At 35.3% G+C, this 12583-nt stretch overlaps 1 protein-coding gene across 3 annotated transcripts in view; it reads left to right on the top strand.

Annotated features, from left to right (window-relative positions):
* Positions 1–4541: 4541 nt before the first annotated feature.
* Positions 4542–12583, top strand: part of LOC106462168 (leucine-rich repeat protein soc-2 homolog) — a 55539-nt gene continuing 47497 nt past the window's right edge. Inside the window, exons 1-2 of one of the 3 annotated variants that reach the window (XM_013922067.2) lie at positions 4542–4604; positions 5465–5706. In XM_013922067.2, coding sequence (XP_013777521.1) covers positions 5467–5706 — 240 coding nt within the window. In that variant the 5' untranslated portion in view covers positions 4542–4604; positions 5465–5466. Of the gene's footprint in view, positions 4605–4647; positions 4665–5464; positions 5707–12583 lie in introns of those variants that run through there. The other 2 variants (XM_022389346.1, XM_022389345.1) reach the window with 2 other exon arrangements.

Genomic DNA, 12583 nt, shown 5'->3' with positions numbered 1-12583 from the left:
TTTGTTGTGTGTATATATATATATATATATATATATATATATTATATTCATATACATGATTATATATACACAAATAGGTTAAAAATGCATAATAGAAAACACGACCGTGCTATCACACACGTGTACGTACCGTCACACACTATGAAACACCTGCTTGAAAACAGCTGGCTGTCGAATTTAACTCCTCGGTTTGTGTGGATTTTTCCAGGTGCACTAAGTGTGACAACCATTGTTCAACCAATACTGCTGTTATAAATTCACAGATGCACTTACATGTCAGCTAATGGATAAGCTTCAGCACACTCAGTAACGTAATCAATAATAAAAAGCTCATTCCAGTTGGGCAGATGGTCAACTATACTTGGAACAATTATTTCCAGTTGGAACTTACCACTCTGTGTTTGAGTTTACCCTGGCGCAGATGTTTTTTCTCACTGTATTGGATGCAGTATCTACATCATTGTTTAAAGTCTTTACACTAACGCAGCAAGAAAAACTGCTTTCACAGATTTACAAAAGTGCATGACCCTTCTGATATCTTCCAGTTCTTGCATTTTGCAAAATCTGAAGTATTTCCTACCTTATAGTATTGAGGGCTACTAACTACATTACAGATTGATTACCACATTTGATCACTTGATGGTTCGTAAAGACGGCTTATTATACCATAATGTACTCATAACACGATGCTACTTATTGTATGACAAGCATCACCCACGCCATGTCTGATCCTTCAGTTGCTGATTGTTAATCCGTAGTCGCCATCTAAATATTGTGTTATCATTTGTCATTTAGTTCATTGTCATTACTGCTGTAATAGTTTTAATTACTGCATAGTGAACAAGATTTGAACATTCAATAAACAGACATAATCTCATTGGTTGGTGAAAAAAGCCACTAGCATTTCTGTGCTTCTGGTCTATGCAGTGTACAAGAAAGTTGTATTTTTCATGTCTATTATCCAACCGTATGTTTCAGAACACTTAACATCATTAAACATTTCAATGATGCGTGGTCCACTCAATCAGTGAACTACTTGCTATTGAAACAGTGATAGTAATGTTTGACAAATACATCAGCTGCAGGTAGTTTTTTCTTTGTACTATAATATCAGTCCTTAGGAACACTCAGTCTACAATCATACATGTGACATGCACTCCATACCATCCTGTATATGTCCCTAAACTGTGCCAATCCCGTGCAATCTACTTTGGCAGTCTGTGTAAGCAGACAAGATTTTATGTCTTTGAACTTTGAAGTCAGCCTTTTAGATTGAACTGTTCTTTACAAGGTAGAACTTTCTGCACAACTCATTGACAACTGTATTCCAGTTGTCCAGTTGATATTCATGCAAGTTTTGTAAGGTAATATGTGTGGAACCGTGTAGACTCAGCATCAGACGTTGCACCAACTATCCATGATTATCCATTCCAAGCAACAATTTTCTTGAGATTTTAAGAGAAACAGTCAATCCAAATCCTATTTTGCTGTACCTTTGAGTACTGGCAGGTTCACCAGATTTACATAACTTCCAGTAATCTGTTATGCATCTAAAATGTTATGCACACTGATGGAAGCCTCGATCTTCTTTCAAGGGACCAAAACATGTATCTGCCATCGTAATTGTGATGTTCTTGGACTGAGGTAACAGTGTGATAATTTAATGTACGGAACAATACTTCTTAATTATATTCCACAGTGTTCTGGCCACTGAGCTTAGTTTTGAAGCATTATCAGTATTATACCTTGCCAACCTGGAAAACCCCACTGTATAGTATAAAACGCCACCTACTGCACATAACGGTGTTGTAATAAAATTGGCAAAACTTTCTCTAGTACGAACTTTTCGCCAATCTTCTTGGCCATGGATGCCTCAAATCATAGACTTCCAATGCCTGGGCTTGCTAACTAGTACCTTTGTGCTTTATAGATATCTCTCCAGTAAGCCTCGAGAAGTTCATATTGCTTGATGCCACCTAACGCTTCTCAGTCACCTTATGCTCTAGACCAGTGGTCGGCAACATATGACCCGCCCAAAGTTGGCTTCACCATTGCAACCCGTAAGGGCACAATCATTGTTCAGTTCAAGTGTCTCGGGTATGTGAGAAGAACAACGATATTAAAGGAAAGATGGGAAAGAGTCACGGCTACGGAGAATTTTATGATCAATTTCAGTGAAAAATATCAAACTGGTCGAACTATTAATTTTTTTTGTATGTAAATAAAGATACACATTTAAAATACATGTACCGGTATTAATAATTATATGATTATCACTGACCCAACACAATGCTAAATTTTTCAACAACAAAAATAATTGACCCGCGATCAAAAAAGGTTACCGACCACTGCTCTAGACCATGGGAAGTAACCATCACAGATTGTGTCATAAGCATTTGTGATAACTTCACGATCTCAAGGATGGGTGAAGAGTGTAGACATAGTTCTCATCGTTGCTGATGAAACTGTCAATCTAAGAAAGTACTTCTCCCATCCTTACCGAATTTTGCGTCAAATTCTCAGTTCAACTGTAGCTTCCCCTTCTCTTCTTTAATTTGAACATGGTCTTAGAAAGTGTCATTCCGTAATCATGATTATAAAGCATTGCACCACCAGAGAGTCAATTAGAAGTAGAAACACATTCAAAATATACTCCACAATAATAAATCTTTTGGTCATGACACCCAACTATTATTATTAACTTGTCGGTGTTATTTAAACACATTGATATCCAACAGGTAGCAAAAACGCAAATACAGGACCGTTTGTTTGTTGAATTTCCCACAAAGCTACTTACGGGATATCTTTGCTATTCATCCCTGATATATAAGTGATAAGACTATAGCGAAGGCAGCTAGTCAACAACACCCACCGCCAACTCTTGGGCTTCTCTTATAAATGAAAAGTGAGATTGACAATCACATTATTATGCTTCCACAGCCGAAAGAGCTAAGATGTTTGGTGACGGGATTCGAACCTGCAACCCACAGATTACAAGTCGAGCTATTCCACATAAATGTTGAAGCAAATAATAACTCAAACACAGACAGCAAAGTAAAAACACACAAGTGAACAAGCAAGCAAAGCTTTGTTTTCAGTAAAGTGTTCTGTATTTACTAAACTGTCCAGCCTACAGTGTTCCTTTATGATTTTATGTTTTTATTCTTGGATAAAGAAGGAGCCTTTCAAACACATCTCCATAGAATAAGGACAAGAAATATTATATTATAACATATATATATATATGGGAGAAATCTTATACCAATAAGTAGAAGAATCTGTTTCACCCTTTGAGATGGGCTAACCTGCCAAGTAGTAAGCACAGACACAAGGCCAAAGTGATACACTAGTTGTTGTTGTATGGAACCTTGTCGAAAGTAAACGGATTAACGTATATTTACAACCTTTCGACATACGGTTAACTTGAATGTCGTAACTGCATGCAGAAATCCCCTCAATGGCTCAGCAATAAATATGCAGGCTTATGACGCTAAAATTCGGGTTTCGATACGTGTGGTGAGAAAAGCACAGATAGACCAGTATGCATCTTTGTGCTAAAGAACACCAATCAAAAACAACCACACCATCAAGCAGAAAACCTGCACGAGAATTTAAGAAAAATAAATGAATATACCCGAATAAACAAATATTCTATACTAGTTATAGAATCGCGAAATTAATAGTTTCTTCAACTATTACATAGGCACCTCGGTCAAATGTTCATATAGGAGCGTAGAATGAAGGACCAATTCAGATGAAGAACAACTAGGCCTGACTTGCAAAAGGAAAAAGGAACTGAACACTGACTCCATGCGCGCAATGAAGGGGAAAGCTTGAGAGACTGATCCCCCTCCCCGTTCGTTAGCCTATTTTTTTTATTTTTTTTAGGGGGTGTTTGTCCTGTAATAGTTTAAATGGCATACATAACTTTTAACCTTTAGTTATTTTACCAAACATATAACTCAAATAGCTTGCTTTTTTGGATACTTGCACAAATGTACTAAAAGGCTATCTGCGTTAACCTTTCATAATTTTGAGCTGAGAGGCTGGAGGGAAGACAACTAGTCAATAGCACCCTCAGCCAAGTCTTGGGCTACTCTTATTTGATCAAATAGTGGGATTTGCCCGTCACCCTTATAACACATCTGCAGCCCCAAGGGGCGGAGCTTGATTTTTGTATATGGTAAAGAAACGCGAACATAGATCGGAGGCCCATAATCCAACAATCTAACCAATGACTGAGGCTCGACCCAACTTAAAAGATACCAGTCTGTGAAATACTCTGAAGTGAAAAATTGAAACCTAATGAATCCAGGTAGCTAAACAATCACTGGTAACTTTAAAAAGTGCACTTAACAGAGAAATAGCAAACTGTTTATAGATTCAGCCACTTATCTTAACGTAAACTAGAGATATTATAGCGTTATTATTCGTCGTCACCGATGCTCAAAAAGTACGAAACATGTGTGGTAGTGTGAATGTGACGTAGGGTTCCCGGGCTCTGAGCTCGCTGGATAGATCGTGCGCATTAAGTAACATCTGTTGCCGGCTACTGCAAAGCAAGTGGCGAGATAACTTCTTGTGAACATTTTGGCGCTGAACAGGTAAAAGGAGCTTGCAAAGTTAATAATATTCATCAAGTAAAACGTTAGGAAAACGCAAAGGTATGCAGTTGCGATAAAGCATTTGTTAGTGAAAGTGCATAGTAAAGTTTTGAATTTGGTGTTCATTATCTTGCAGGAATGGGTTCCAGTGAACATCAAATGTGTGTCAGGTGCCTCATTTTCGTTTTTCACACTCTCTAACGTATGACTGTTGGCTTGAAATTAGCATTTGTATACTTTATATATTTTTGTAATTAAAAACTATTTCAAATCTTTGAAATAGATCAATTAGATCATAATGCTTTTTATGTATTGATCATATTTGCATATGCGCAAATTCATTTTTTATTGTCGACATTATTAAAAATCTTAGTAAATTATGGTGAATGATACTGGATGTACATATATATATACATATATATCAATATAATATAAATACACACACACACACACATCACTATGGCGCTTATCAAAATTGACAGGTATCTGCTATGCATTCTCCGAAATGTCTGCTTATATGCTCATAGTTACAGGTATATAATCATAAAAGCTTCATCATTTGTAAAGTATTTTATTATAATTTATTATACAATATTAGAAATGTTGACAACGTACTCACTGTCTAATTTCATATTGTTTCATTAATATGTTTTTACGAGCTGTCGATAGAGGTCAGTTAAGAATATTTTCAGTCTCTTATTCTCGCTCTAAGGATGCTGTGTACGATAGGCCTACGCCTTTGGAAATCGTTAAGGTTTCTATTGAGAGTAAATCTAATTGGGCTGAGTTAAGTTGAATCCTACTTTTAAAATATTATATTTAAATATCATATACATTAGTGAAATATTTATTTTTGTCAGTAATGCGTAAATCCTCAAAGTCAAGAGTGGAAAGTATTACAGTGTTTAGTTCCGTCGCAGCGGAGAGACTCGCCGATTATCGTGGTGGCACTGATACTAGTCCTAATTCACCTCCAGACATTGACGGAATAGTCATCGGTAGTATGTCTGGATGCATCACTGGAAGCCAAGAAGCTGATCCGTCACCTAGTTCAACTTCAAGTCATCATGATCAACCTACAACGAGTAAAGAAACTTCCAAGGTAGTTTAATATAGTTATAGTTGAATTTCAGTTTTCATCACTATTTATTTTCACTTTTAAAATTAAAAAAAATTAAACAGCCGTATTGGATAGGTGCTTTGGATTTCAATTTAATTTTTATATTAAAACATTTTTCACAATCTAGAACAGTAGAATAAGTATTTACTATATAATAATTTAGGGCAAAGTTGAAGAAATTTAACACAGTATAAATGTTAATGAAGCTTGATATGTTTTTAGAAGGTCAGCAAAGTTAGCTAATTATAATTGAAGGATCTTTTTTCTAGGTGCAGGAATAGAGGAATTGAAATACTATTATTAAAATATATAAAGAATATTTTAACTTGCTAATGATGTTTTTGATCAGTATGATAATCTAAATAATCAGAATATTGCTATTATGATTTCTCATTATTATTTTCAATCAAGTTTCTCAGATTAAGCCATTAGTGGCTTGACTTGCAAAAATAATAAACTAATTGAAAATTAGTTTTTAATTAATTCAACTATAAAAGTTTTTTTGTGAAAATAATCAATTAATAAGCCCAGTGATTAATCAAGTATCAAATTCCACTGATTGCCCAGCTCCATTACTAAAGTTAAGACTTGAGAAATTAAGAAATTCTTGTAATAATTGAATCGAAGCATCTTTTGCTTTCTCCTATTTAACCATGCTCCAATACAAATAATTAATAATAGATAACAATGGACCATCCGGTCCTTTGAAGCTGTCCTTGCTCACCCATACTATAGAAAATGAACTATTTAGACCCATCTTTTATTTTTTTGGGACATTATCAATTCCTTTCTTATGCTCCTGTAAGGTGGTGGCCTTTACTACTTCCAAAGGCATTCTACAAGTCAATCATTATGTTAGAAAAATAAAACTAGCATAACTGAAACCTAACCTTTTTTTTTTTCAAAAATTGAAACTTGTTTCATCTTCAGAATATAGCACAAATAAATCAGAGGTCTGTATCCTATCAGTTTATTGGATAATCTTGTAAACTTCAATAGCTCTTTGGTACTTGGGTGGATGCACCCGTTGCACAAGGGCAAAATTGTATTATTGAACTAAATAACTTTAAGAAATTAAACTTACTCATTCTTCCACACATTGGTTTTTGTTTGCTGTTGCAAAATATCTCAGAGTTAAAACCTAATCAGTAAAAATGTTGTTTTTTAATTTCATGCATAAAGATTTTCAAAAATTGCAGATTTTGGTTTTGGATTGATTTCAGTGCACTCTGAATGAAAACACTAACATTAGTACATTTTTTGAATTTGTTTTGAACATAATTCAGCATTTACAAGCTTACTTTTATGTTATAGCCCTCTATGGAGAAAGCCAAATTAGTTCTGAACAAAACAATGCCCATTGGAAACTTGAAACTTTGCTACAACTGTAGTTTTATTGATATTAACCAATCACTGTTGTATAAATTTTATATATATATCTCAGCTTTGAGAGATCATAGTCTAGTGACCTAAACATGTAATGAAAGCTCTTTTTTTTCTGTTATTTTAAACTGTATAAGCTGATTTGTCTTTTAGTTTTGCAGAGAATTGTTTAGAGATCAAAACACAATGATAAAAGCGTAGTTTAGTGATATGTTGGTCGAAGAGAAAATGTGAACAATAATTGCTACAATTACTGTTCTGATTGTCTTTTTCAAAGATTGTGAAAGCTTGCTTTGCCATTCTATAGGTAATCTGAATTATGATGTTACAGTATAATAGGAAAATAATTGTTATGGTGTGTATGCCTTTTTACAAGCTAATGGAGAATCATTAATTATATTTGTCATAAGACATTAGTATTAGGCTTATTGTTTTTAAACACTACATTCTTAATCTAGTCCCTTAGGGATTTTCAAGAGTTAGAGGAGTATATGATAATAGTATTCCAACCATACTATATTTGTCATTATCTATTTCCAGTGATGCATTTTACTAAATCCAGAGCTCTTCAGGTCAGCTGGGATACAACAAACACGTTTGTGGTCGGAATAATGCAGCAAATCAAACCGTACAATAGATGTATTAACTCAGCGTACCTGGGCACTTAGAGTTACTATTATCTAATACCTTTCTTTTCTCAAGAGAAAAAGTTGAGAGACTTTAACCTACCTCTATAATGTAACCCTTCTATCATCCTAGCAGCCTTCTTCTGGACCTTTTTTTTTCTCCAATAATTCAGTATCTTTTCTTAGCTAAGGAGACAAACTGTGCTATTGTGAGGCCTAACAGTAATGCGTAGAAAGAGATATGGCCTCATTGTGGCTTATAAATAATGTCTCTAAATACAAACTAAAATTATTTTGGTTCTACCTTCCCCAATGCCTACTGAAATGATTTTCTTACCTAATCTTTGTGTGGCACCTTATGAAAAGTTTTTTAAGTATTTAAGCCAGGCCTCGACAAATCTTGGGCACCAGATCACCATGGCAACTAACAATTTTATCATGGCACCTAGTATATTTTCCTGTTTTATTTGTGCATAGGGCTGTGGAAGTCCAGAACTATTCTCTCATTTTTTGGGTCCTAAATCAAACTTTGTTTTTAGGATTTTAATGGTGAATTCAGCAACATTGAAACATTGTGGTTATGCAACACATTATATGCACCATTTTGTTTTTCTTCCTTCTCTCAATTCAACCAATCAGTGCACGTGTTTAGACATGGAACCAAAGGCAATTAGTTCGGGCAATACTTTCAAGTGGTTTTTGATATCATGTGATCGTTAGCATGCACCCATTGCTGTCAAAGTAAATAAATATACATAACCCCCATTTTCCAGTACAAAGATTAGTGAAGTTAGGTTAGGCACAGCTGGCTCCTGGGTTTTGGGCTGGCTCTTAGATCTGAAAATATTTTTGAGGCCTGATCTAAGCATACCAGGTGAATTCTTGTTGACTTTGTATTATGATATATTTTTCTTAATGATTTTGCAAAGCTTGTTTTATTAGACTCCAGCATTTTACCCACTACGGAAGTAAGACTAACTGGCCTATAGTTTCCAGAGTAGCTGTTATCACCTCCTTTTAAAAATTTAAATAGGACTAAATGAGCGACTCTCTAAATTCTTAAGCATCTGCTCATTGTCTAGAGAGGTAACAAAATGATCTTTAAAACAACACCGAAAGACCTTGACCTGTTCCTGATGCTTTATCTGTTATCTTTGTGGAAGATTGCAATATTAGAGGATGAAAATCATTGATTGGGAGTAGAAATCAATTGAGTAAGACAGGAACTAGTAGTTAGGGTAACGGTTGCTTTAGATGAGGATGATAATGAGTGCTGGATTTACAAGGGTACACATTAGTAAAATGTTAAGACTATTAAGATTCAGTTCACATTCTAATAGATTTAAACCTTTGGCTGCATGCAGTTTGGAAAGAGATGAGCAGTAGGTTTATGTCTCGTTAAGTATAGAGGTAAAGTTATTTGTAACGGGATACATTGTAAGACTAGGACTATAATTTGCCTACCAAGTACTAAGTTACACAATATTATAGTATCTTGATTGTTTAGTTGCTGGTACTGCTTTCTTTTTGTTGTGCATGTAGGAGCAAATGATGTTGGAAATTTTGAAAAAGAAAAGCTGCTTAATAAATATAACAAACTCTGTAAGAGGTTTAGAGATAGAAATAAACATGTGGCCCTTTCACGAGTGCTTCATTGGACTAGCTGCAGGAATGAATTACTTAGCAGAATCCAAGGCTGAAATAAAGATTACCAGGGACATGCTTAGAGCAACATGTTGTTTGGACATGTGCCAGAGAAAGGCTCCACTTAAGCAGTTTAAGTAGTAGGTTGTTTGGGGAAATTTAGAATATATTCATTAAAGATAGTTTAAACTCAACTTGTCCAGTGATGGGGGAGCTTGGGAAATATTGAATAAACAAATTGATAGGGCAATGAGAAGTTTGGAAAAAGGAGATTCACAGCACAAGTTACAGGCCCCGACCTTAACGTTTGAAAACACTAGAAAATTGGTGCTAGATATTTTTTTTCCTGCTAGCAAATTTGGAAAAGCTAATGTAACTGTGTTTATAATTATTTAATGTAATAAATGTTAATAAACATCTATATGTAAGAAGGTGAAAATATTCTTTCTGAAATGTGAATTAGCAATAATTTTTCTAGTGCCCTCTTTAAGTTTTACTAGCCTATCTGCAAAAATTAATCAGCAATTTCCTACAAAAATTAAGATTAGGACGACACTTTTGTAAGTTTTCACACAGGTGTGTTAAAGAAATAAAGCCAACGTTTAATAGAGTACACAATAAATATTTCCCAATCTCCAAATACAAAAAGAAAATTTTTTTTTACTTAATAATTATATTGTATAAAGATAAAATACTGTGAGATTGGAAACAGCCTCATACACTATTTGTTTCAATGTCTTACTGTTGATAATGATGCAAAGAAAGAAAATTCAAAGCTACACTGTGTGCTGTACTTTAAGAATAAACACAAAAAAATTTAATCATGAACCTATAAAAAAAAGGAAAGAAAAGTAGAATAAAAACCTTTAACAATGAAACATTTAAATTTTAACAAATCTTTTATTCTTCCCCCTCACAAAAGGAATAGTCTAAAGAAAAAAGACCCTTTAGTGGGGAACATAACATATGCTAAAATAACACTGGTTTTAAAGAAATCTTTACACAATAAAAAGAAACAACCCTATAAATTTAAATGAGAGTTAAGCCCTTCTTACATAAAATTATCAGAATGAAATTATTGTAACTTTTTCCCACTCGTATGTTAAGGAATAGCAGCATATTAAGTTTACTATATGTACTCTAAATGAAATAAAATAAATAGTACACAAAACTTCTAAATCATTGGTTTTGTGAAAGAGGCAGGACACTTCATCATTAGTAAAATAACAACCAAGATATATATATGAATGCTGCAAGAATAATAATATAAATTCCCTGTTCAAGGCCCATTTCTTCCATATGCACTCTGAATGCAGAAAGTAGAGGGCAATCCAAAATAAAAAATACAATGCAAAATATATTAAGACAATTCCAAACTATATAAAAAATGTACACTTTACCCCAAAGACCATCAATCTCACCTACCTCAACCCTGCAAGCAGATTCTTTAGGGCCACTGTTGGTACCTTCAAATCATCATGAGCTTTACTGAGGGCTCTTATGATGTCAGCAAGCCTGACCTCTATGTTTCACACCACCTCTTCATACTGTTTCGAAGGGTTTACCCTCCACTGCAGCCAGTCTTTCTGTCTGTTATACAGGACCCATGTCTCTGTCCTGTTGGTGCCTTTTCAGGATTGGAATCTACTTAAGTACTGGACAGTGTGTTATTTTTGGGAGTTCTACCCTTGTTATCCTCTGAGATGGGTTTCCAGTGCCTCTTTGTGGATGGTTTGTCTGTCATGATGACTGCTTAGTTCCTTCTTCAGTGGTCAATGGTTGATATCCTAATCCTCATTGTATAAGCTCTCTCATTAATGGCTAGAGCTGGCCCACAATTTGGTTGGCACATTTAACTTGGGATTGTCCTGGAGTCTGCTCTACCTCTATCTTCATGGGACTTGGGCACCCCTTAGGATGCACCTAGTGCTGAGAAGTTCTTTTTCAGCATCTGAAAGTAGCAGTCTCTTTTGAGGTCTGAGTACTTCTGGTGGTAGTGGCACATCCTCCAATGGGACAGATTGCAGGCTACTCAAGCTTTATCCCCTACTTTGGCAGTGTCAGAAATGGCAATGACAAAGACTGCTTGGAAACCTAAAGGCTAAAAGACTCCTCTGGAATTGTGGCTGACACTGTCATTACTTGTTCTTTGGTATAAGGAGACTTTTTACCCCAGTGCTGGTTAGGTCTTCAGCTGTAGTAATACAACTTTTGGAGACTGCAAGACCAACCCAACTATAGATGTTGCAAGTTCTCTAATGTCAGATACTTCAGCCACCAATGCATCTTCATCCGTGGGCTTGGACACCATTTAAGTCAGACCAGGCCAGCATGCTATAGGCTCCCTTGCTTACGAAGAAACCTTGTGTATCCTGTAAGAACTAGGTAGCTCTATAGCTGGAACTTGAAGGGTCCATCTTGGTAATCAAATGACTTTTTGAGACAGGGCAAGACCATGGTTTGAACTTGACCTTAAATACAGAAACTTTAGATCCAAATGCAAAGGTTGAGTTCTTACTGGTCAAAGGTTCAGATAAGTGCATAGGATAAGGGGAGCCATAATGCTTGTTACTGGTCAAGGGACACACTAAGAAACTTAACATGCACCCATGCCAATCATTGCCCATAGAACATGTGTTCAAACAACCTGAGGACTTTCTAATCCCCTGGATTTCTTTTACCAGCTAGCTACCTTTGGTTATGCTGCCTTCTGTTGCCCTGGTTGAACAATGAGCAAATGTATGTCAAACTTTTTGGCCCGACCTCATCCATAACCTACTGTCTGGTTGTCTTGTAGCCAGCATATAGTTCCACTGGGAAGGAATGAGAGTCAAGACTGCTCAGGTCCTAGACAGTCAAGATGACTTGAGTTATGCAACATTTATCTAACCTTTGACTGTTAGTTCTTGCCAATGCTTTTACTGCTCTCTATTTATAAGGAGTGTAACAGTTATGGCATGAATTGCAAGGTTTCACCACACAGGTGGCATATTATGCCTCCCTCTATTACAGCCTGCATTGTAAAGGAGAATATCCATTAAAACTGCACGATTGAAAATGTGTATAACATAGCTAAATAAAACACTGTGTACACCACATGTGTGTGTGTATATATATATATATATATATATATATATATAGTATATACTACTAACTAACTTATTGTACTAACCTAACCTACTATATTATTACTCACGATAATTAAA

The sequence above is a fragment of the Limulus polyphemus genome, unplaced genomic scaffold (genome assembly GCF_000517525.1).
Source record: "Limulus polyphemus unplaced genomic scaffold, Limulus_polyphemus-2.1.2 Scaffold1108, whole genome shotgun sequence".
Classification (NCBI taxonomy): Eukaryota; Metazoa; Arthropoda; class Merostomata; order Xiphosura; family Limulidae; genus Limulus; species Limulus polyphemus.
Note: the sequence above shows the minus strand (reverse complement) of the source record. Positions and strands in the feature narration are given on the sequence as shown.